Source organism: Rhagoletis pomonella, unplaced genomic scaffold (assembly GCF_013731165.1).
Source record: "Rhagoletis pomonella isolate Grant_MI unplaced genomic scaffold, Rhpom_1.0 Rhpom_scaffold_00004, whole genome shotgun sequence".
NCBI lineage: Eukaryota > Metazoa > Arthropoda > Insecta > Diptera > Tephritidae > Rhagoletis > Rhagoletis pomonella.
Genome location: NW_023458558.1, coordinates 73,296,517 through 73,323,561, shown reverse-complemented (window position 1 = coordinate 73,323,561; position 27,045 = coordinate 73,296,517). Strand labels below are relative to the sequence as shown.

The 27,045-nt window shown below is 36.6% G+C and overlaps 1 protein-coding gene across 2 annotated transcripts in view; it reads left to right on the top strand.

Annotated features, from left to right (window-relative positions):
- Nucleotides 1-27,045, top strand: part of LOC118738074 — a 379,871-nt gene that overhangs the window by 102,473 nt on the left and 250,353 nt on the right. For both annotated transcript variants that reach the window (XM_036468987.1, XM_036468986.1), the window contains exon 3: nt 3,797-3,824. In XM_036468987.1, the coding sequence (XP_036324880.1) occupies nt 3,813-3,824 (12 nt within the window). In that variant the 5' untranslated portion in view covers nt 3,797-3,812. The remainder of the gene's footprint in view (nt 1-3,796; nt 3,825-27,045) is intronic.

Below are 27,045 nucleotides of genomic sequence, written 5' to 3'. Positions count from 1 at the left end.
AGTTGTATGGGAGCTATATGTAAAAGTGATCCAATCTTTGTTATTTTCACTGTAAGCATTCTGTTAATAATTATTGAAAACGGTGCGAATTTTGATGTACCTAGCTACATAAATGAAGAAGTTATGGCAAAAAATCTCATATCTGAATAATCAGTTGTATGGTGGATATAGGTTGTAGCTACCCGATCTACGCCATTTTCACTGAAAGTATTCTTTTGGTGGTAAGTGACAACAGTGCAAAATCTCATGTGTCTAGCTACTTAAATGGAGGAGTTATAACGAAAAATCATATATCTGAACAATCAGTTGTATGAGAGCTATAAGTTATAGTGACCCGATCTTTGTAATTTTAACTCTAAGTTTTCCGTTGATAATGGGTGGAAGTATTGCAAAATTTCATGTTCCTAGCTGTATAAATGGAGAAGTTATAACGAAAAATCTCATATCTGAACAATCAGTTTTATGGGAGCTATATCGTATAGTGGTCCGATTCTTCCGGTTCCGACAAATTATTAATACATTATAAAAATACACCCACCTACCAAATTTGATCCGGATATCTCGAAAACTGAGAGACTAGATTGCATACAAACAGACGGACAGACAGACATGGCTAAATCGACTCAGTTCGCCATTCTGATCATTTAAGTATACATTTTAATGGGTCTATCTCTTCTTATTCTGGTACTTACAAACATCGGACCAAAGATATAATACCATTTCATGCTCATGAAAGGTATACAAATAGGGGTATATTTATCGGAGTAGAATAATCCGGGTGAGAGCATAAAAATTGCGATTTTGCTTCCCCCCCCACATATGTACATTTTTGGACCACCCTAATGTGCATACATATCTACCTACCTAGCAACTATTTTTGCTGTTCCTAGCTGCAAGTATAGAATTCGTACCATGAACTACCTCAGCATGTCTGCATGCCTATCTGTCAGCTTGCCTCACAAGCTGCCAGAAATTGGAAAGCTCGATTATTGTTGCGTTGTTGTCGGTGCGCTAACGGTGTTGGTGACGATGTTGCTATCGCTATCGCCGGGAGCTGTCAGAATAATGTCAACGCTTCGGTGGTGCATTTGAGCGGTAAATCATGCATGATTACAAAAATTTAGTAACAAAGCAGCGAAACGGAGAGACACACCAAACTTGCTCCTATTTTCATTGTTTAATGTGTGCAAAAACCGGAAAAATGCTTGTGCATTTATACTATACATTTATATGCCAGTATAGTAAGTACTTATGTAGTATGTATGCACATCTCGTTGGTAGGTGGCTGATCAATCACAAAGTGCCGCGTATATCTACACACATATGTTTTTTATTTACACTCATATATAGAATGTATGTATGTATGTTTGAAAACAATTCAGTAAAATCATTTTTTTATTGTTATTTTGTAACTATATAACAGGACTTCTTGGAAATGTAACAGACGGCAAATCCTTTATATCAGTAACTCTCTACATTATCTCTTTATTATCGAAAGCGTACTCAGAGAACTCAAGTAATCACTACTTGTTATAATGAGCTACTTTCCAACTACCTGTTAAATTATAAGTACTTATGAACGTAATTTTACACTCAGCCATAAGATATCTATTGACCTTATCAATTCGGTTGCGTTGTGATTCGAGGTGACGAGCGATAAAATCAGTTAGCAATAAACCATTAGCACTCAGTGTAGCTTTGCCGCCACTTTCGCGCTGAATGCAAACAAGTCTTATCTACATACAACCATACATGCGTACGAGGGGCCCTCAATAAGTATTTAGTATAAATGGCCTTATTGTTTATTAAAATATTCCCCAGAACAATAAATTGTAGCCACACTATAGCTATGTACAGTCAGTCAATAAAGTTTAGGAACAGCGAACTTTTTACAATACGGGCAACTATTTTTTAACTATTTTATTTTTCTATAATTTTTTATAGAAGCATGGTTAAATCTACAATAAAAAACCCAAAAATCAGAGATCCAAACCTTGTGCAAAAGTACAGAAAATTCTGCAAAATTTCAATCAAGTTTTGCACCTTTTAATAACACTCTCCAGAGCGTAAGGTGTCGCTCATTTTCTCCATATAAAATAACGTTTGATAATTTTTTTTATATAGAAAAAATGTACGACATCTTCAACAAAAAAAATAAATTCCCTAAAATCAATGGTAAGTCCTAGCTTCCTCATACTTGCAGTTTGTTATACTAAAATTAAATGTTCTAAAAAATTGCATACTCAGCTTGTTGCGATGTGATTCAACTGTCTGCAGACAGGTGTACATCTATCTTTACCAATCGACGCGGGCCTTTTTTGGAGGCTATTTTCAAACTATATGAAATCCAACGAGCACTAAATGTTATTGGACAACCTTTTGGATAGTCATCGGCGAAGGAAGTGCAACTAGGCTTTAATGTAAATATTATACCCATTATAAACACTTCATCATCTAAAGTTGAAACAAGTCTAAATATTCATGTTTTGTACTATTTACGATCCAAACGTCAGGTCGACTCAAATGACTTTACTGTATCCAGAGCTAGAGGCTTATTTAATCCCCCTCGTACATACATATTTACATTACTATGTACATACGCCACATACCCTCTAAAAACTATCTCCTTCTTTGTTGTCTCGGTAGGGTTACTTCTTATGACTAGTATACAATTTGTGAATAAGCCTTGCAGTTAGCAATAACTAATGTGTTCCATTTATTCTGTGCTTACTGAATTCGCAATCATACATATGCACATACATACAATGGTCGAAATAATTATAGCCGCACCACACTTTGACAAGTTTTAACACATTATTTTTGTTGTTATTTAATTTTGGTTATTTATAGTCCAAACTTTAACAAAACCCGTGTAAATCGAAGTTTACAACTTTGTGCAATATTTAAAAAAAATCAACAAACTTTCGTAAAAATTTCTAACTTTTTTAACTAGATTTCCTAGAAAGATTCTGAGTATGCAGTTTTGTAGCCCATTGAATTCTAGTAGAACAAAGTACAAGTTTCAAAGTGCTAAAAACTACGGTTGATTTTTTAGAATTTTTTTGTCCATTATGTTTCGGTTTTCTTCCATATAAAATAAACTGTGTGTATTCGTTATATGGAAGCAAATGGGACAAAATCGGAATCTTTTAAGGAAATCTAATAAAAAAAATTTTTACGAAAGTTTGTTGATTTTTTTTTTAAATATTGCACACAATTGTAAGCTTGGATACTAATTTTGTTAAAGAATGAACTACATTTGTATAAAAAATACCCAAAATTAAATAACCACAAAAATAATATGTTAAAACTTGTCAAAATGGGGTGCGGCTATAATTATTTTGATCACTGTATATATGTTTTTTATCAGATACGTTTTTTTCCTTCCAGTGTGAGTTTTCAATGCGTTTCACTATACATATTACATATTTTTTCATCTTGTTTATTTAGAATTGCATTCATTTTGTGTTCAGTGTAAACAACTGAATATTTTCCAAACAACTAACGGATGTTGATAAAATAATTTAGCAAAACAAAATGAAATTCCTATTGAATTGCACCGTTCTGTTTGTTTTTCTTAAATTTTTAATGCTGACTCTGTATATTTGCAAAATAATAAAAACTTCTGTGTCTTCTTTTAGCAACTAAAATAATTCTAAGAAACTTATCTGTCTAATTACTATCTTTCTTCAGTTGCTTCTGTACGTATTCCTTCAGCTCGCTATTAAATATAATTTTTATCGCTAACAGAAATTGTCTTAATTGATTCCATTTTATTTTTAATTTCTATTTTTAGGTAAGATTGTTCGAATATGTACAAGCGTGTAAGTGTTGATAATAAACATGGATATTTTCACATAAGTATATTTACATACATATTTATTGTGCGGTTAAACGTGGCAATGCAAGCGCAAAATGCGAAAATCAACCTTTCCGTGTAAAAGCACTTTTTGCAAATTTGGCATGGAGTAATTAATTATTAATATATTATACATACATTTTGTGGGTGATTTATGCGCATTTTACATACAGTATGTTTTCGCAAAATATGGTCTTATAACTAATAATAATATGAACTGTAACGAGAACCTTACAGCTTCATATCGTCGTTTAAAGTACAAACCGCGTATCGTCATTCTGCAAAACCGCGTAACTGACATTGGCTGCCAAAAATTGGATTTGCTCACACAAGCTCTTGCTTCAATCCTTATCCATTCGTCCTGAAATATACTAGCCAGAAATGCGATTGCTTTATAAAAAAGAGAACCATTTTGAAATATCAGTGTTTTTACGCTCTAGAAAATAATTTCTGCAACTTCACATACGAGGTTTTGCATTTTGCTGATACGCAGTTTTGACCTCTCTGAAGTTGGCACGAAAACTTTTTCTCAAAGCAGAAATTTCTATCGGATAATTTGCCGTAAATTATCCGTGAAAAGAATAATTTTGCCGCGGACGTATTTTAAAAAATATCTGACAACCAATTAAGGAAACCAGCTAAACCCAAACTAACTATCTGATGATTTGCCGTAAATTATCCGTTGTTTATCCGTGAAAAGAATTATCTTGCCACGGACACATTTTATAAAAATATCGCGCAGGGCACCTTCTGAAAACCAATTAAGGAAACGAACTAAACCCAAACTAACTATTTGATAATTTGCCTTAAATTATCCGTTGTTTATCCGTGAAAAGAATAATCTTGCCTTGGATGTCAAAACCTACGGTCTATTTTTTCGCGGAAGCCCAACATTTACACGAACATGAAAATATGGTCGATTAACCGTCAAAGCGAAACCGAAATCGAACATTCGGTCGAACACAACAATGGCACGCTTTTATCCGAATTGGCAGTCCTGATCAGCGACGCAAAAATTATCTCTCTCTCTCGCATGGCGTCCATTGCAAAGAATTAACGTTGTCTCTTCTCCAAGTTATGTCGTCGCCTCCGACAGCTAATGTTTGCGCACATTAAGCACTTGCTAACTCCATCCTGCTCAGGCTTGTCTATGAGAGACGCAACCATTTCCTCTCTCTCTCGTGCATGGCGTTACATGGCGTAGAACTAAACGCAGTCTCTTCTCCAAGCGCTTATATATGCATGTAAACGTTTAGCGCAGTCGCAATGGGAACCGTTATGTCGCCGCTTAGGCCACCTGCCTACTCTCTGCTCAAGCTTGTTTGACATCAAAAGGGCTGCCAACAATGCTATGCTAAGGAGCTAAAAACAAAACTAAATAAAATGCTTGAGATTTTCATGTAATTCGATGTACGTTTTGTATTGAACAAGTTGGAAACTTTGATCCATACAGGTTTAAAAAAATTACTATTTAATTTAGTTAAAAAAAAATATATATATATTCAATAATATATTATCAAATAGTTTGTTTGGGTTTAGCTGATTTCCTTAATTCGGCTGGATAATTCCTTTCACGGATAAACAACGGATAATTTACGGCAAGTTATTAGTTAGGTAGTTTAGGTTTAGCTGGTTTCCTTAATTGGTTTTCAGAAGGTGCAGGACACTCGATATTTTTTAAAATATGTCCGCGGAAAAATTATTATTTTCACGGATAATGTACGGATAATTAACGGCAAATTATCCGATAGGAATTTTTGCTTTGAGAAAACGTTGTCCTGCCAACTTCAGAGAGGTCTGTTTTGCATTTTGTTGATACGCGGTTTTGCACTTTAAACGACGATATGTATGTCGAGGAATGCGATATTCTCCGACAACTTTTTTCGCTATGTGTCGCGCAGTCCGATATTATTGATTTTTATGTTCGAAACTAAATTTTGCCCATTTCAAGTGTCGCAGAATCCGAGTTTGTCGGTTTTGTTATCGGAATAGAAATGGTCAGGTACATACAGTATCGGTCATATCTATAGCACGCCATTTCAAAGTGATATTGTGTGCCACTTATGTTTATTAGTTTATTAACCGACTTCCAAAAAAGGAGGAGGTTATCAGTTCGTCGGAATCTTTTTTTTTTTTTTTTGTGTTTTATGTATGTTACCGCATAACTTTGGACCACGTCAACCGATTTCGATAATTCTTTTTGCGTCGGAAAGGTAGTGTCTCAGAGGTGGTCCCATACTAATCTGGTTGAGATCCGTTCAGTGGATCATGAGATATATATATATATATATTTTTTTTTTATATGGGAGTTGAAGTCGGTTTTTTTTTGCTAAAAATTACTTGTTTATTTATTTTTAAGAATTTTCAATTAAAATATAGTTCTTTCTTTAACAAAACCAATATAAACCCAAGTTTAACAATTTGTATAATACTACAAAAAAGTGCAACAAAGTTTCATATAAATTTCAAACTTTTTTCTCGGAAGTGTTAGAATTTTTCTGAATACACAGTTTTATAGCCCAATCAATTTTAGTCTAATAATGTGCAAGTTTCAAGTGGATAAAGGTGACCGTTGATTTTTTTAGAATTTTTTTCGCCAAAGGTGTTGCGGATTTCTTCCATATACAAATAAATTGAGTTTATTCATTATATAAACATAAGTGGCACACAATATCACTTTGAAATGGCGTCCTATAGATATGACCGATACTGTAAATGCTAACATTTTTGCTGATTTCTGTTGTTTATTTGAATGTAAGATTTTAATGTAAGCCAATATTTAGGAAATTTAATCATGTTGAGCATTCAAATAGTCGATTTGAAAGGAAAAACATAAAAATAGAACAGAAAATGGTACGGTTCGGTTATACGTAAAATGATTTTGCGTTATTGTGTCTAGACTCCAGACCCGATTAAAAAAATTTAATATACATGTGTAGTCAAAGGAATAAATGTAAATATTTGTAAATTTCGAGGTGAGTTCTGCGCAAAAATTCTGTGCTCAGCGTAGCCTGAGTTGGACTGGTAGGGGTTATTTTTTTAAAGCACCGGCGAAAACCGACGAAGAAAAATACTGTGGTTGGCGCACAATGTGCTTTTTGAACACTCTATGGCCATTACTCGTAGCTCTCTTGATGGAAGAATATACTGATATGATACAAAATGGTTTTGAAAACTATTGCCATTGAGCTATAAATACTACTTAACCTTAAAAAAAAATTGGTCAAAAAAAGTATTTTTTAAGAAAAAAAAAACCTACGAAAAACCCCGTATTTCCTACAAACAATTTTTTTTTGTATATTTTTTTTTACACAAATCTTATGGATATTGAGACGAAAAAAAATGTGAACCCCCCTATTTAAAAAATACATTATTTATAAAATTTTTATGATTTGTTTGCAGCTGTGCATACTTGTCACAATTTTTTATCACGCGAACACAAAGTACTTAATTTGAGCCATGGAATAAGTCTCTTGGCCCTCTGAGAGCATTTCTAAGGGATTGCTGTAAAAACACCCAGCTTCACCTTTTCATTCCATTATTTTTTCGAAATTGAATACTAAATTAGCGGAGCGTAGAACAAAGAATGCATTTCTGAACTGCAGAGAAACACTCAACTCACAACAATTCTGTACATTTACATGCAATGCTAGAAATATATAAAATACGAAGACTCAACGTTGCAAGAAATTTAAAGTTTATTAAAATTGTATTAAAGTTATATTGTATTTTTAATATTTTTATTGAGCTTTGTACCACGATTGTTTAGTAGGAAAAATTGAAAAAGCAACCAAGTCTAAGCGGTAGAAGTTATAGCAGCTATTTCGGAGATCAGCACATCTCCTCATCAGACTTCTTTTTTCTAGACTTCAGCAGGGATCGAACCTGCGTAATCGATGTTCAAAGTCAGAAGCGTATCAGCTGCACCTGATACCTGATTTCTGAACGACAATTATAAAATTTCTTTATATTACATAGCCTGTATTAAGCTCAGTTAATTATTCAAATTTTAACATGGCATCTGTAACCATCTCTATGAAATTTTCTTTAATTTTTAGTAATATTTTTAACATATTCATTATTTTCAGCGTATAAAATTATGTGCTAACACTGTTAAAGTGGAACTTTTAGCTTACACTGTATAAGCAGAAAAAAGTAGCATCATAGAGTTCGGTTTTCGGAAATAAAAAGTGCTTTTGAAGCTCACTTTACATGCAGATTGTAACTTCCCTGCACTTTTTGGAATTCTTGAATTTGATGGACTTTTCAAAACTATTTGCACTTGCCACGTCTAACAGATACTTTATGCCGTAAAAAGGTTGCTAAACTATAATTTATGAAAATACCTCATCTACGCATTAACCGGGGTTGTGCGTATTGGATGTTTCCATCAGTTGTAGTTTAGAAATAAAAGAGAGTGATGGTTTGGTGTGATGCATTTCTGAACATGGGGTGTGTTTGTAGTTAAGAAGAAAATGCTGACATCAAAATGTCTACCTAAATAACAATGCGTAACATAATACAAAAGTCATGTAATTTGCACGACATATAGCACAAGTTGTGAGCCTTGTTTAATAATAAACAGCATCATCAAATTCCAACATATCTGAATCGATCCTAATTTGTTTGCGAAATTAATTGGGAGTAATCGAATGCAAAGCAAGTAAAATTCATCCAAAATGTTAACCATTCTGTGACCAAATATGAAAAGAAAAGAAAATTCGCTAAATTTAAAGCCGTGGGGCCTAAAAGTACGCAACATTGAAAGTAACAGAAGCAAAGTTTAATCAGCCAAATCTGGCAGTATGAGGGGCGTGTTGTTAGACGCGCCTGCTATTCTTTTGGAGATTTTTAGCGATCAAATTTAGTGATAGCGAATGCTGGAATCCGGCTGCAGCAGTTGAATTCCAGCAATCGCTACGCTAAATTTTCGTCGCCAAATGAAAAGTCTAAAAGTAGTAAACATGGAAAGTAACAAAAAAATGTGTAGTTAAGCAAATCTGGCAGTTTGGGGGCCATGCAAGTTCATGTTGCAAAATGTTAGGCGCGCCTGCTATTCTTTTGGAGAATTTTGGCGATCAAAACTTGCGATAGCAAATGTCGAAATCCGGCAGCACTTTTGTGATTAAAAATAAAGGCTCAATTCTGATGCCGGTTTCGGACTTGGCATTTAATAGAGAAATTTTGGTCTAGCCTCTGGTATAGGCTACTTTTGAAGTGAAACTTCTTTAGCGGCGGTTGGTTGGTTGGGAGTAAATTGGCAAATTCAGCGGAAATTGCACCCTGAAATGTTGCAACGGAAATTATGCAACGCCAGTGATGCAACGCAAATGGTGCAACGGAAATGGTGCAACGGAAATGGTTGGGGCTGAAACAAGTACTTGTGTGTATGCAAAGAAAATGATGCAACGGAAATGGTTGGGGCTGAAACAAGGGCTTCTTGTGTGTATGCTTGTGGGATTAATTTAACAAAAATTTGCTAATAAAAGGTTAACGAATAACACTTAGAAACAGATCAATACAAGAATGAAAGTAAAGGTGACTGCGTATATAAATGAAGAAAAGGATAAAGCCAAAGGTTAAAATAAAAACAAAAACAAAGATGTGTAAAGATAAAGGCAAAAATGAAGACCAAGTTAAATTTAAACACTTGACTTATATAGTATATATAAGGGCAAATGTGAAGGGGAATATGTAGATGAAGAAAATGATAAACATAAAAGTAAAGACAAAGAGGAGGATGAGGATACCGATAAAAGCAAAGATGAAGATAGGGGAAGAGAGATTAAAATAGAGGTAACTAAAGAAAAAAGGATACAGAGAGAGACACAGAGACTCAATCTGGGAACTATTCTAGGATTTTAGAGATTTTCGGGATTCTCGAAACTTACCGATAAAATAATCGATATTTTTATCGGTTTTGTTATCGATTCTTATCGATTTCGTTATCGATATTTATCGACTTTGTTAGCGATATTTATCAATTTTGTTATCGATATTTATCGATTTTGTTATCGATATTTATCGAATTTGTTATCGATATTTATCGATTTTGTTATCGATATTTATCGATTTTGTTATCGATATTTATCGACGTTATCGATATTTATCGATTTTGTTAACGATATTTTTATCTATTTTCTACTCGATTTAGCTACCAATGGTATTATCGATATTGGCATTGAAATTTTTATCGAATTTGTCATCGATTTTGTTATCGATATATTGATGGACGTTATAATCGATTTTGTTATTGATAGAGTATAAAGATAAAAATGAAGATAATGGAAAAACAGAATAACATGAATGTTATTAAAACGAACAGTGGTAGAGGTAGGGATCTACATTGATAAAAAAAGGCGAAAAAATATAACCTTAAGCAAAAGCATATGTGTGTATGTATAGATAGATAAGTAACGTAAATTTCACTTCTACAGTGTGGCCCAGGCGCACTTATTTTTTTTAAATGTGCTTGTCCTATCATAGTAAATTTGGGTTTCAATGAAAAGATCCGAAAGAGCGCCACGCAGAGTTTCGATTATATGGAGGCAGGTGGAAATAATTTTTAACCTGCACCGATTTCGCTGAAACTTGACATGTGCTCCGGTTTCACTTGGGAATTGGGAATTATTGAATTTTGTAAAGATGGGATAATTGCCATACCCCCCACTCTAGTGGGCGAAAACATTAAATTTCATTGGATTTCGTTAAAATTTAGTTTGTACTCTTTCTTTTATTGAAAAACCCGAAATTAAAAATATGGAGCATATTAGAAAGCAATAAGGTCTAAAGGACGCAAAAATATGGGCCCAGTCATACCCCCCACTCTAGTGGGCGAAAACATTAAATTTCATTGGATTTCGTCATTGGAAAAGCCCAAATTAAAAATATGGAGCATATTGGAAAACAATAACGTCTAAAGGACGCAAAAATATGTGCCCAATCATTAAGTGTGATGCAATTTTGGTTAATTTTTTTCTGCTTTCCACTCTCAGAAAAGCAAAGGTTATACATACATACATACGTAGAAATTATATAGGTGTAAATATTCTGTTTTTCCTTAATGTTTCGTTTGTTTTTTCATTGTTCGAAAAATTCTTTAAGCGAAATTAAAAAAGAGAAAAATACCAAGCAAGTGATAAATACATTCACTGAACTGATCAGTCGGTATCGCGCCGTTGCCACTATTTTTTATTCTTTTTTTTGAAATGTACCGTTTGTAGAGAAGGGTGTTTAGTAAATGATGTAAAATTTTGTATTTATAATTTTTACTTCCCATATGGTATGCATACACACAAGAAGTACTTGTTTCAGTCCCAACCATTTCCGTTGCACCATTTTCCGTTGAATTTGCCAATTTACTCCCAACCAACCAACCGCCGCTAAAGAAGTTTCACTTTAAAAATTTCTATGAAAGTTCCCAAATTTTTGGTATTTGTCTAAAAGTACATTAATTTTTAAACAAATTGATACTTTACTCAGTAATATAGGATAAAAATTGTCGACGTTAGGCAATTTAGGTAGAAATGCGGTATTGCATTTACATATATGCGGGTTTTCAATATTATTTGTGGCTAAAGAATCAAACAAGATCTACTCAAAATTGATATATACAATGGCTCTTTAGTAAAAAATTGGTTTTTCGTAAAATTTTACGAAAGTAGGCATGGCATCGTGCACTTACATATATCATATATATGTATCTCAAAATATACTTCACCGATCTCGACCAAATTTGGTATACACATTGTCCCTTGACTACCCCTTAAGCACCGGCTTAAAAATTTTTGAAATCGGGAAAAACCACTCCCCCTAAGATATAGCTAGCTTTAAGTTTTTTGAAATTACCGTGACGTGGTGGAGCGCGTGGTTCTTGAAAGAATACAAAACATGTAGAAAGGGACTACTGACCATCCTGTTCAGGAGCTTAATCATGAACTAAACCCCGAGCATCTCTCTACGGCTGTGAAGCGTTGACAAATTTATGAGCTCCAAGCGGCTTTTGTAATCCCATATCTTATTAATGATTATTATTTTTCCAACGAGGTTCTTTTGTTATAAATTTTCTAGATTTTAGAAGATCTTATGAATGAATTAGCTACGGAACTTCTAGTGTTACTAGTTTATGTAAATTTATAAATGTCATTCACTCATGTTACTTAAACGCTTTTTCCATATGTATATTTTTATGTAAAAAAATTGGTTTAAACGACTCCTCACAGGGTAAATGAACAAAGCGGTATTACGTATTCATTAATTTCTGGCACTGCGTCTTAAGAATCAACGTGACACTAGTACTTTCCTAGATAAATCACGATGATGAATGTATGTATGTCTCATGTATGTATGTTTCACGAAAACAATTTAAAAACTATTATTTTTTATTTGAATTTATTTTGAAAACGGACAGATGGAAAAAATAATTTTTCGCTTAAATTGCTGATGAGTCCGAGAGTCAGAGTATTATTGGCTCTTGTGTTCACTTAATTTTATACATATGTAAATACTAGGACTGGGACCATCTGTATCTGCATATGCGTTCGGATAAAACACGAATAGTACCGATCTTCTCTTGCTTGGAGCTGTGACCGCTTAATCGATTCTGGCCAAGTCCAACAAGGTACGCCATTCGTTTCTCATCTGTATGACACCAATTGGAAATGCCATGTGAAGCCCAATCCTTCTCCGGCTAGTCTTTCCATCGTAGAAGAGACTTTCCTCTCCCTCTGCTGCCAGAATCGCGACCAGCGTTGTACACTTTCATATGCTCTAATTTGTCTCGGGAATAGAGAATTATGAAATGTGATATGTGTATATGGGCTCCACCTTTGTGGGCGGAAATATTAAATCTCTTCCGATTTCGAACAAATTTGATTTGTACACTATTTTATTGTTAAAACCCAAATCTGCAATACCAAAAAGATTGGCTTACTACAACACTACAAATCGCAAAAGATATAGGCCTAGTCATTAAATGTAATGGAATTTTGGTTAATTTTTATTTGCTGTTTTATTTTAGTTAGATGTGTATTCATGCTAATTCTGGTGTAAATTTTTACATTTCTGTGTAATATTTTCATAAAACATTTTGGGGCAAATGCTACATGTGATCCGGTTTTGATTAAAATTTGTGCTACGTACCAAACTTACAACCTCCACTTATTATACCTACAACATCCGATATGGTTTCGCTTCTCAACGGTTTTTTGTCGATAAGCTCTTACCGAACTTTTGAAATAGAAAATTAAAACTTTTAGATTAGAGTTATGCCGAATTTTTGGAAATGACAAAATATGTATGCCATTTAAAAAAATGCCATGTTGAAATGAACTTAATGACTACTTTTTAACGTAACGACATGATTATTTTTTAATGCCCAACTTGGTCATTTAATGCCTAATCAGCATTAAGACAGGAATCCAAAAAAATAAATCAAATGCTGACAGCATGTCGCACGTTTAATAATATAGAGATGTTAGACAAAATTTACGTTTTTAGAGATTTCATCATACAATTATAAGCTTGAGGAGAAGAATATGTTCAGCCTACCATATGACTAAGCTTCCAAAAAATGGCGAAGATATGTACATATGTCTCTTTCCATTTGTCTTTTGATATACCAACTGTATGAATCCATCAAACTTTGATTGCGTTTTCTCATAAAATAGAAATTTTTAAAAAATTCTGTATTTTATTGAACGTACGATGTTTTCCATCCAATTTATCATTGCATATTAATTTTTTCTAAACTTCAATGGTTGTATATTTTTATCAATCTAGCTATTTGTTCGCCAGGTCGGTCGCTGTGGTGTAGTGGTAAGCAGTGCGCGCTTCCACTCCGCAGCGCCTGGGTTCAAGCCCTGGTCAAAGCAAAATCGCAAAAAATGTAGAAAAAGGGTTTTTTGTTAATAGTGTTGCCCGCCTCGGCAGGCAACCGCTAACCTCCGACTGTATTTCGGCCATGAAAAACAGCTTTTCATAAAAATACAATCGGCGTTCGGAGTCGGCGTAAAACTGTAGGTCCCCCACTTTGTGTGACAACATCAAGGCGCACGGCACAAATCGGAAGAAAAGCTCCAATCTATTATTATTATTATTATTTGTTCGCCAGGAGAAAACCATGTACATGCTATACCAGGGCCGGACGCAGGATTTCTCTTTGAGGGGGGCTTTATGTAAAGTCAAGTCGTAACAACCAAGAATATAATTTTTTTATTTACAGTATTCAGCATATTGAGCAAAACTCAAAAAATCGGGCAACCCAACGTGTTCAAACTTGCCTACAAGTCAGTGGAAATTTAATACATTTAAATGGCACTTGATGTAGTTTTGCCATCGTTGCAAAGCTCATACATTCCATCGTCTGTGGTATTCACCATCACCGCTAAAGCGCAAAAACCCGTAAATCTTCCGCAGAATCTCTCTCGAATACTGTAAGATCTGCCTATTCAGATGTTTTTATTGTCTATGGCTCCCCGCCATACACCAGCACGAGCATTATGAATGACTTATAGAACGTGATTTTTGTACGGCGAGAATGGACTTTACTTCTCAATTGCCTACTCAGTCCAAAGTTGCTTTTGTTGGCAAGAGTGATTCTCCGTTGGATTTCAAGGCTGACATTATTATTAGTGTTAATGCTGGTTCCTAAATAAACGAAGTCCTCTACTTTTTCAAACTTGTAACTGTCAACAGCGACGTGAGTGCTCTGACTGCTTGTTTGATGACAGGAGATACTTCGTCTTGTTCTTATTCCCCACCAGACCCACGCGCTTTGTTTCTCAACGTAATTCTGGTAAGACAGAACAGGCGTAGCCCTTTCATACTGATGTTGTCGAGTTCGTCCGTATGCCGTATGGTTAACACCTGGTCCATGGTGGATTTTCCAGGTCCACATCCACACGGATAAGGCCCAATAAGTTCGTTGGCGTTAGGGTTCAGTCTTTGACACAATACGATCGATAAGACCTTACACCCTATGCTTAGATGGTTGATCCCGCTGTAGCTGGCGCGTGAGGCTTCGCCGCTTTTCTTGTGGATTGGGCAGAACACACTTAAAATCCAATCATCGGGCAGGCTTTCATCTGAACAAAAGTTGATGCATTCCCGTTATCAACTCCTCGCCGCAGTACTTGAATAGCTCAGCTGGTAAAGAGCAGCCACATAATTGCTATTTCTACCTCGTCATAGGGTGGAAAAGTGTTCCCTTTAAGTACGTTCTGGCATCGATCATTAGGTCGCCGGGATTCTTCTTACAGGAGTTCTGTTGCTGAAACCTTTTCCTGTCCACACAGGCATTGAAATCGTCAAGAACAATTTTGATATCGTGACGGGGGCATCGCTCGTACTATGTACTAGAACAGATCCTTGGATAGCTCATCCGTCGTGGTGTGGGCGCAGATAAGCGAGGTGTTGAAGAATCTCGCTTTGATGTGGATTGTGGCCAAACGTTCGTGCACCAGTATGAGCGACAGTACTGGGCGACGGAGCTTCTCTCCCAATACAAATCGAACACCGAATTGGCGCTCGTTTATGTGGAAGCTGTAAACGACGTCTCAAGGTCCCACGCAGTTTTTTCTTGTCCCGTCCATAACATTTCTTGGAGTGCGGTGTTGTCAGCCTTTGTCATCAGAGGACTTAAACCAGCCAGGCTGAGTCACCTTCCCCATTAGGGCCCGGACATTCCACGTGCATGCCATCAAATCTTTTAAACGTTTGCGTGTTGGCCATCAAAAGAAGGGGGTCTGCTCCGACGATTTGCTTTTCTGTTTAATGGTAATTATTTTAGCTTGCCGTGCCCGAAACTCAGCGCATAACTCGCTACTGAAATGGTTGGGGTTCCTACCGAATAGACGTTTATAGAGCGGGCCACGTGCTCCAAACAGACGCCTGGTTGCAGCCGCACCTACTAGTGAACAGACGCCGCAGACTTCATTTTATTTCATTTCATTTATTAATCAAATTCAGTAGTACAATAAGATCTAAAAGCCCTTTTATAGTACAACGGTTATTATAAAGCACAAACATAAAGCAACGAAAGAAAAAAATAAAAATAAAAAAGAAGAACAAAGAAAAAAGAAAAAGAAAAAAAGGAAATAAAAGGAAAAAAATAAAATAAAATAAAAGAAAAACAAAAATAAAAAATAAAAAAATAAAAAATAAACAGAGAAATAAAGAGCAAAAGAAAAAAAATAAAAAAACGAACAAAGAAAATAAAGAAAAATGCAACTAATCGGAGTGATCCACTGAAGCTTCCTGACGCAAGAGATGAGACTGAGTATATCCGGGCAACTGTAACTGCATATACAGAAGAACGACTTACCCCAATGTAGAACAGATATACGATGAATATTCGTTCATTTTATTGTATGGTTAATGTTTATCCGGTAATGGATGTCCGTTTATATTCGTTAATTTTGTTATCAATTCCTTAATTTTGCTGCTATCCGGATATGCTAGGTAGTATTTGAACGGATACGTAAAATTGTTCTCACAATTACCGAATCTATCGAGTTACAAAACATATAATACCAAACTTCATTAATACACAAGAAATTATTATTTTTTGGCAAAGCATATCTATACACTACCGAATATCAACACACTATTCGGATTTGCAGATATTTCCATTTTTTCTTGATATTCGAATATCCGGATAATCGGCATATTCAAAATATCCGGATAGAACTCGAAGCATATTATATAAAAATTTTTAATAAATATGTACGTTGGAAGCGAACCCGCTTGTACTTTTATTAAAAAATCCGATAAATAGTAAACAAGAAAACCTTCAACAACAACCTCCCCCACAACACACAAGAATAAAATATAGAAATAACAAATCAAATACGTATGATCCAAATCATTGTGGTGGTGTTTTTACGAGTGTCAAATGCATTTATTTTGGCTTAAATTTAATACAAAAACACAAGCCGATAGGAAACAGTAAATAACTGAAGCACGAGGCGAGAGGTGAGAAGAGTGACGAGTAGAATAGCGCACACGTCTCCACTGTGCGGAAAGCTCTTAGATACACCATTTGGTGCAATGTGAAATATGCATACACATAAATGTTGATACTCATGGACAAGAAAATAGCTGTGGGACATTTTCACAATTTTTGGCTATTTTCCTTTTGTTTACCTAACGTTTATCATTTTTTGCTTATAAATTTCTGGCTGATTGTATTAAATACTGTAAAAAAAATTTTTACAAAAATTCAAACAATTTAATCTGAATTTTGAAAAATGTTTGGTATGGGGATTAAATTTTAATAAAGTAAAATGCATGTTTGTTAGCAACAAATTTTCAAAATATAACGCCAGTTTTTGTAAATAGCATATATATATATAAACTGCAAAAGCAGTCTCAAAAAAAAAAAAATCTCAGAAATCAACGCGATTTTTTAGCCGGTTAAAACTTCAACTTCACCAGACTAAAATTTAATGGGCGAAAAAACTGCGTACCTACTCAAAAATTTTCTAGAAGTTCTCAATAAAAAGTTGACAATTTTGATGAATATTTTTGTGAACTTTATGTTAAGTGTGAAACTTTGATTTATATGCTTTTATTTCGGCCAAATTTCTTATTAAATTATTTGCTGGGTTGGAGCCGCTTTGGCCGGCGAGAAGAAAAAGAAAAACGATTGAATTATGCGATTTATATTATAGAATGCAATTATGCAAATTATAATTAAAGCAAAAAAATGTTTCATGAAAATAATTGTGAATATTATATTAGAACAAGGTGTACACTTTCATTTGTCGCTAAGTGTATGTACACCTATCATCAAAATAATAGAAAGGCGCCATTTTTACAAGTTTAAAATTTTTTTTTTGTTGATTTAATCTTTTTAAATTTTTTATAGGTGCATAGCATATGTAAATCCAAATTTCAAACCTGGTGCAAAAATTAAAAAACTTCAACAAAGTTTCATCAGTTGTAAACTTTTAGAGTATAACTTCTAGAAACACTTTAATATACAAATCTGGATTATTAAATTTTGGTATAATATAGTGATGCTTCAAAAAATTCCGTTAATTGTTGATATTTTTTATATGGAACACACTGCACAATACCGCTAACAAAAAAAAAATATCAAAAAGGAACGGAATTTTTTTTAGCAATTTCACACTTAATTTTTATTGTTTAGTCGGCTACAAAACTGAACATCAAATTTTTTTTTTCTAGAAATTCTAATTAAAGAATTTTCAGTTTTGATACAACTTTATTGAATTATTCAAATGTTTGCACAATGTTCGAATTTTTTATTTATATGGCTTTTGTTAGATAACAAGTTATGCCTTTGCATAAAATTTATGAACATTGCATCGTGCTTCTATTATTTTAGCTATAGGTGTATGTACATTAGGGTGGTCCAAAAATGCATGTATAAAATGACAGTCAGAGTTTTTTATGATCTCACCTCCTAAGATTGTTCTATACCAAAAGTATTACATTTACTGTGAAATTAAAAAATATTTACAGGTCTCTCCAAGCGCTCAAATTTGCTCATGCACTTTATATGGGGAAAAAACCAATTTTTCGTAGAAATAGTAGTAGTAGTAGTCTGCAAATCAATATTTTTGATCGGAAAACTCAGGTTATTTTCAGGAGGCTCTCAATAATAATACCCAATTGTTTATTTAACCATTTTTTAATACTAACGATTTTTTATTGATCCCCTATTGCATTTTTCGGGGGTTTTGGCGGACCTGTAAATTTTAGTTACTATGAAAAAATGGTAAAATAAACAATTGGGTATTATTAATGGGATTCTCCTGCAGAGAAACATAGTTTTCCGATGCAAAAATATTGACTATTAAAATTTCTATACCATTTCTAGAAAAGTTGTTTTTTCCCATAAAAAATACATGGAAAAGGTTGAACGCTTTGAGTGACCTCTAAATATTTTTTGATTAAAAAAAGGGTATATTTTTTCGGTATAGAACACTCCAGGGGGGTGAGAGCATAAAAATCGGACTTTACTTTTTCACATACATTTTTATACCACCCTAATGCATGCACATATATACAGATATATGTACGAACGACACATTATAAATTTATATTTTATATTTTTAAACTCTTAATTGCTAACTATTTAAAACACATTCTCTCAAATATTTTGGTCTCGGCTACTAAATAGCTAACAATTGGCGGCGTATTCGGTGGCGAGTGGCAGTAGATTTAATAAATGTTTGCTGCTTCATTTTGCTAATTTGATAATGCTTAAAAAAGTGATATAAATTTTTCTGAAATAAATTCGGAATAATGACGCAAATTTTGTATATGTCCACTAATCTGCCTTGTAATATTTTATTTCTAACTACAAATAACATGAAATTAGCTCCAAATAGACCACAAATCATAATTTATAGCTTAGTGTTGCTGCACGCTTCAATAACAATATTGTTATATCTCTCATTAGTATTTTGATATCATACAGTGCCTTTATTTATGTGGTATATTTAGGTTTTTTTTTTTATAAATTTTTGGCAGTTGATAGATAGATACATAGCTTTTTGGGCGTTTTTCTTACATTTTTGATTACGTGGAATATGACGGTTTCCAAAAAAGCGTGGTAATAAAACGCAATTTTTAAATACAAAAATTATGTATCACTGAATAAGTGCACAACTTAGAAACATACATACATACATATTGTCGTTTAAACTTTAATGTACAAAACCGCGTATCAACAAAATGCAAAACCGAGTAATAAAAACGTTCATATTTCAAAATGGTTCTCTTCTTTATTAAGCAATCGCATTTCTGGCTAGTATATTTCAGGACGAATGGCTTAGGATTGAGCCAAGAGCTTGTCTGAGCAAATCCAATTTTTGGCAGCAAATGTCAATTACGCGGTTTTGCAGAATGACAATATGTAGGTAAATATATACATACATTAGACTGCGCCTTAGGCATGGCCTACGTGTACGTAAATAAAAGCAAACTGCATCAAAAGTTCGCTGCTCAATTTTTTTTTCTTCGTACCTACTAAAAATTTATTTCTCAAAACCTGGGAAATCGTTACTTTACGTGGGACAAACCTCAATACTTAAAAGCTTGGAGGTTTAAAAATATTGAATCCATTTTTGACATCGGGGGACAAAACTGCATGAAGTGCCATTAAAATATATTAAATTTCCCTCTGACTTATAGACAATTTTAAAAACTTTGTGAAAAATTCCATGAATTTGCGGAAATTTAGGGCCTCAAGTCTTGCCTCAAGTCTTTCCCTTATCCGATTTTTTTTTTAATTTTACGCAGGTCACGTTTTTATGACCAGATAAAACTTGCTGGGGGTAGTCTTGCCTTGTAGGACAAAGTTGGAAAATAAGGCACAGTCTAATATACAAACATCCAAATTAGGGATGTTGCGAATGTGGATGCCGATGTCTAAAAGCTAACATCCGCGGATGCCGATGTCAAGTATTTTTTTAAGAAATAATTTAGATAGGTAAATTAGGGGATTTAAGTTAATAAAAAATGGAAAAATGGAAATGGAAAGTCTTTAAAAATGTTTATTGTATTTAGTGCTTGAAATTAAAAATTGGAACATTATATTTAATAAAAAGTAATGCTGCTGCCTTTTCAGGTTACAGCCTGTTTCTTAAAGAGTTGTGATCAAACCTGCGAAATTAAATAACTGCTCGCTCGAGACGACAAATATCTGCGTGTGAAACTTGACAATATTTTAACTTCTCTTCGATTGAAACTTAACAATACTTTAAATTCTTTTCGATGGACGCTGCAGTTGGGAGGACTTTCAGTTATAAATTTTTTTTGCGGTGCAAGAATAATACCTTTTTGAGAATACCATCGGGGCTGACCATTGACCACTACAGCACGCGACCGCCAAACCCTATGAAAAAATATAAACGATAAGAAGCGAAATTAATGTTTTTGGAAATTTTTGTTAAAAATAAATTTCCCGAAGAGGCACATTTGAAATGATTAAAACAAATATAACATCAAGAGCAATTACAAAAATTTGGTTAAAATTATAGCGCACACTTTCTTCTTTAATGTCTAGTAGTTTGTTTTTCAAGATTGGTCCCCAAAAAACCAAAAAAAAATATTAAAGGGACTATGTTTCTTTGACGTTTGTCCGTTGGCCGATTTCGATTATTTTTATTTTCTAAAGACGGCCGTTGCCGGGATTTTCTTCATAAAATGTTTGTGATGAATGTCTTAAATTTAAGTGTAAAGTTTTATTCGCAATCTTAGAAAATAACAAATTGTTTCACTGTTTGCCAACAAATAGAATAAGTAGTGCAGGTATTGTCTTCCCAGATGGCGCATATTCAATTCTGCCTTAATTGCAAAACGTCATTGTGGTGCACGCTTAAAGGCTTAAGGTAAGAGAAAAATTGATATTTTGAAGTAGATACTATGTCTATAAGTATATGTATTTTTTTTTACAATGTTTTTTGCTGAGAACTTATTTAAATTCCAAAAACCGAAGGCCAACTTGAATTAAAATAACCAACACTGAAATGCGTCAAAATAAAAGAGCACAAATTTCTATGTAACGCAAAACTCTCTGGGAAGGTTTGTTCGTCGAAAATCCAGCGAGAATTATCACAATATTATCAAAATATCAGATAGTAAGAAAACCACTCCCAAATTCTCTCTCAAGCAGAAATTTGCAATTTTCCCTGCCATATAGTGTCCACGGTTGCATTTCAAACATAAACAATTTTTATAGAATTTTTAAAATTTTTTCAGAGAGGCAAAAACCGGATCTACATGTATATTTTTTGTTAGTCCAACTTTCTTCAGCATACGTTTCAATTTCCGTGTCGTAAAAAATCCAACCATGGGCCACAATCATATGTTTTTCCTAATTGCAAATTCTTGCTGACAAAATTTTTCCAGCTTGAATTTGCGGCTTCTCTCCAGGAACTAGTCTTTCTACTTGTGATCTATTTAAATAAAATTTAGTTGAAGCAGTTTAGCCGTTTTTTTAAATATATAGAATGGATACATTCACTAGCGATGTTGCGAATGTGGAATTTAAGACATCTGCGGATGCGGATGTTTAAAAGCTAACATCCGTTGATGTGGATGCGAACGCGGATGTCATGTATTTTTAAGAAATAATTTAGGTGGGTAAATTAGGTGATCTAGGTAAATAAAAAATGAAAAGGTTAATAATTTAAAAAGAAAGCATAAGCGCTACAGCGAATAAAGGGTTAAAAAAAACCACATAAATTCAAATTCGCATAAAAAGAGACCTAGGTTAGGTTAGGTTGGGCGGCAGTCCAGAAGTAGGACACACTTAGACTCAGGGTCCTTTGTGATACCGCATGAGGGGTTTTTAATTATCCCCATCCCCTGTAAACCACTTGGTGCTTAGCAAGAATGTGCACAGACTTCTGACGTTCACCTCTTTGAGGTCATCGAGATCGTCGAAGAAGTAGCTCCCGAGAGCTTTTTCTCTCCGTTTTGATAGAGCGGGGCAATGACAGAGAAGATGTGTAATGGGACGAAGAGGAGTCTATATCCATGCAACTTCTGCAGTAGTCGTTCCAGGGTGCGCCCAGTCTAGCTGCGTGTAATCCGATCAGACAATGTCCGGTGAGAACTCCAGTCACTATACGAATGTTCTGCCTACTTAGATTAAGTAGAGACTTGGTGCGCTGGGCCAGAGCGTTTTGACAATGTGACAGGTTGGTTCCATTCGCCATCTTTCATTGGAAGCTTCTATGAATTTTTCATTCAGTAGATATTTGCATGTCCGAAGTGGGATTGCGAGAGTAGTATCCCTTATGTCTGTATCCGGCAATGTCGTTCCACGACGCGCGAGTTCGTCAGCCTTGCAGTTTCCCTGAATGTCGCAATGGCCAGGTACCCAGACAACGTGTGTGCTGAATGTCTCAGCCATCTCGTTGAGAGATCGGCGGCATTGAGCAACTACTTTTGAAGTCAGCGACATATTTCCCAGAGATTTCACTGCCGCCTGGCTGTCAGTGAAGATGTAGATTTCATGACTAGAAATCGTATCACACTGGACCAGTGATGCGGCCTTTGAGATAGCTATCAGTTCCGCCTGAAAAACGCTGCAGTAATCAGAGAGGTGGAAGCTGAATGATATGCCTAACTGTTCCGAATAGACCCCACCACCTACTCTTTTTTAGAGCTTCGATCCGTCCGTGTAGACATGGATGGATCCGCTCTTCCTGACAGTGTCCATTGACCATTCCTCCCTTGAGGGAAGAAGGGTCGTGAACATGGCCTTGGAAGTGCGGGTGGGCGGAATGTAATCAGTTGTCGGAAACTGAGTAAGGTCGTTCAGAATTTTGTAGTGACCTATATGTGGATGCGTCCATTTGTTGGTCGCGGTCAGCCTAATGGCGGCACTGCATGCCATCTTTTTTGCATAAAGATCCGTCGGGAGAAGTGCTAACAGCGTGTTGAGCGCTTTTGTGGATGTTGTTTTCATGGCTCCTGTTATCAGTAGAGAAGCCAGTCGTTGAACTTTGTCCATTTTCTTAGAGTTCACCTTTTTATTGAGAGAATCCCACCAAACTGCTACCCCGTAGAAAAGAATCGGTCTTACCACCGCGGTGTAGATCCAAGTTACGATTTTGGGCTCCAGACCCCAGTTTTTGCCAATAGCCCTGGTGCAGGAGTATAGGGCAGTTGTGGCTTTGCGGATCCTTTCATCGATGTTAGGTCCCCACTTTAGTTTCCTATCCAGAATTAGACCTAGATATTTAACCTGATCAGTTCTCTGCAGTGTGGCACCATTCAAAGTGACATTTCCGAGAGATGGACAGATGTGTTTCCTTGTGAACAGTACAAGTTCTGATTTTGTGGAATTTACTCCCAAACCACGATTTCTGCACCAACGTGAGAGATTGTTTAGTATACCCCGAATGAGACAAGTCAGGGTTGCTAAATGTTTACCTGTAGCCGTAATAACAATATCATCGGCGTAGGCTACCACTCTGCCGCCGTTTCTTTCTATTTCTTTCAGCAAACTGTCAACGGCAATGTTCCAAAGTAGAGGTGAGAGTACACCTCCCTGGGGGGTTCCCCTTGCCGCGTACTTTTTGACGTCGGCGTCCCCTAGCTCTGAGTTTATAACCCGATCCCGGAGGAGATTGTTGACAAACGCTATCAACGTGTTGCAAAGTCCAAGTTCCTGGAGCGGTGAAATAACTGCATCCGGACTGATGTTATTGAAAGCACCCTCAATGTCCAAGAAGACAGATAGAGCATACTCTTTGTAGTACAGAGATTTCTCAATGTCAAGGATAAGGCTGTGTAGAGCTGTATCTACACCCTTTCCTTTGTTGTATGCATGTTGGGCAGTAGAGAGCTTTGGACCAACTATTTCCCTAATTTGGGTGTCCAATATGCGCTCTAGTGACTTCAGTAAGAAGGACGAGAGGCTGATTGGTCTGAACTCATTGGGTTTGGTGTGCGAAGATTTACCCGCTTTGGGGATAAATATAACTTTTACCTGCGTCCATCTCTGTGGTATATAGGCGAGGCTGATGGCCGCTCTATAAATAGCCATTAGTTTTGGTATAACTATATCCATTGTTCTCTGAAGATCGATGGGTAGGATACCATCGAGACCGGGTGACTTGAAGGGCGAGAAGCTGCAAATAGCTTCCTTGATGTCCCCATCAGAAATAGTAGTAAGATGGATTCCCCCGTTTGTGGCAGTGATCTGTAAATTGTTCGATCCTCTGGTGTCGGAACAATCAGGGAAGTGCGTCTGCATGAGGAGCTCAAGCGTTTCGGAGCTGCTGCTCGTCAATTCACCATTCCCTTTGAGCAGGTAGCTGGGCGTGCTTGGGTTTTTCGAAAGGATCTTGCGTAAACGATTTGCCTCCGAGTTGCTTTCTATCGTTTGGCAAAAAGTCTCCCAGGAGGAGCGTTTTGCAGCTCTGACAGCATATTTGAATCTGCGTTGGCAGTCCTTATATTCGTTCCACGCATTAGACGCTTTCGCTTGATTAAATTTCATCCTGCATTCCTTCCTTAGGTTCATTATTTCATGCGACCACTATGGTGGTCGTTGCTTTCGCCTTTTTATTTTGTAGCTCTTTGAAAAGCCTTCGTGAGCCCTTCTACTTCTGAGTCTAGCATTTGGGTGCTCGCGAGATTTCCAGAGGTTTCAGGCAAAGATCTGATTAGACAGCGCCTGAACACCTCCCAATTTGTTCGTCTGCGGTTTAAGAACGCTCTAGGCGCACAAATCGAGATGTTTAATTTAAAGCTAATGTACATGTGATCGGAGAATGAGTTTTCCCCGGACACATGCCAGTTGCTCACCAATTCCTCACCTCGTCTATTAGCAAAGGATAAGTCGAGCACCTCCCTTCCTAGGGAAGTTACAAAAGTGGGGGTATCCCCAATATTGCATATTCTAAGATTATTTCTTAGTAAAAATTCGAAAAGTAACTCACCTCGATCGTTTGTGTTTGAGCTGCCCCAAAATATCATGATGGGCATTCGCATCTGCTCCAATGATTAGCGGGACGTTAGCGGTGTTCGCTCCAATTACTGTCTTCCTGACTAGTGCTGGCGGTGCTGGCTTGTCGTGTGCCATGTAGCTCGAGGCAAGCCAAATTTTCCTTCCGCAGGTTTCCAGGACGGCTACTGTGGTGTCTGCATCGCTGAATTGTATCAGAGAGTAGACATTAATATTTTTCTTTACTAATAAGCAAGACCTTGGTTTACCTCTAACACTTGTGTAGATCAGCTGATAATCTTTACTGCTCAGGCCGCAAACCCGATCTTTGATGACCCAAGGTTCTTGGATGAGCACGATCTCCTTTTCTCTTTGAGCGAGACGGGGGAGAAGTGCGGCTGACGTCGCTTTGCTGTGGTGGAGATTAATCTGTAGAATCCCCACCATTATCTTCGATCTGTCTAGTCGGACGCCTAATGACCGTACAATTGGCGTCTTCTTCCTCGAGTAATGGAGGAACGTCCTCTTCGCCATCGCCAAGTGTATCAGTCAGCGATCCGGTGTCGTCCGACCCATCGTTGACGGCGATTCGCTCGAAGAGCTCGCCCACCGTGTCGCAGCTGGACGCGACTTCGCAGTCCATAGGGCATTCGTTATCCTCCACGGCGGCCCCAAACTGTTTCCGCGGAGGGAGCATTCTTCGACATATCCTGTCGATACACATGGAGGGTCAAGGCTTGAAAGCCATAGTTGATCCTCCAGTTGAGATTGGAGAGGGGTGCAAGTGATTCCTCGTTGAGGACAATCACCGCCACTCTTCGTTTGCCTACCGGATCTTCCAGCTTTACAACCTTCCAATCGTGAGTTGGAAGCTCTGGATTGCCTAACTGAATATAGCCCAGAACCTCCGACGGATCGTCATGATATTCCGGGATCCATGCCCTGGTTCTTGGGCGATTTGGAATCTCTTCCCTCTTTACGACATCTAGTCGTGCACCTGGCCAGGGCTCCCCAATCTTATTGATTGCGGCCTTGTAAAGCTGCGCAGATCTCTCATCCGCGTATTTAATCATTTTGACACCCCGTAACCAACCCGCGTCTGAGCAGCAGGGTGGAGGCCTACGTTATCACGGAGAACCTCGCGATATACCGCCCACAGCTTTCTGGTTACCAGGTCCCAATTTTGCTGTGTGATCCCACCATCAAGGGCATTCCGATCGATCACAGCACGGACAAGCGATAGCCTTGCCGCATCGGCATCGGCTGCTCCTTATATGCAGCCATCTGGGTGTTAGAAGGCCTTTTTCTCTTCCCCTAGGTCGGTGCTTCTTCCTGCGAGCGCTTCCGCTTTTGGAGGTCTGCTTTCGCTTTCTCTCGGTGAATCTCCAGGAAAGATTCTGCCCAAGCTTTCGAGCTGATTTGCTCTTCTGTCAAGTCCTCCTGCTTGACATCTTTCAGCCTATCGATGATACGCAGAGCTGATCTTCTGGTGCGATTGTTCCTCTCAGAGGTTCCTATCGCCTTGGAAGGGGGTTTAGGCGTATAGCCTAAAGGGTTGGCGTTGGGATTCACTGACTTGGTCATGTGAGCCCACTCCGCAAACGTCGAAGCCGATGTTCCTTTTTTAGGAGGAACCTCAGCTGGGGAGGGGACAGCACAACTGGCTTGTCTTTGGACATGGCCTGCAGAGCTTCCCGAAGGAACACTGGCAAGGTTTGCCATAGCGTCGAGTCCGCCACTTGAGGTGGAG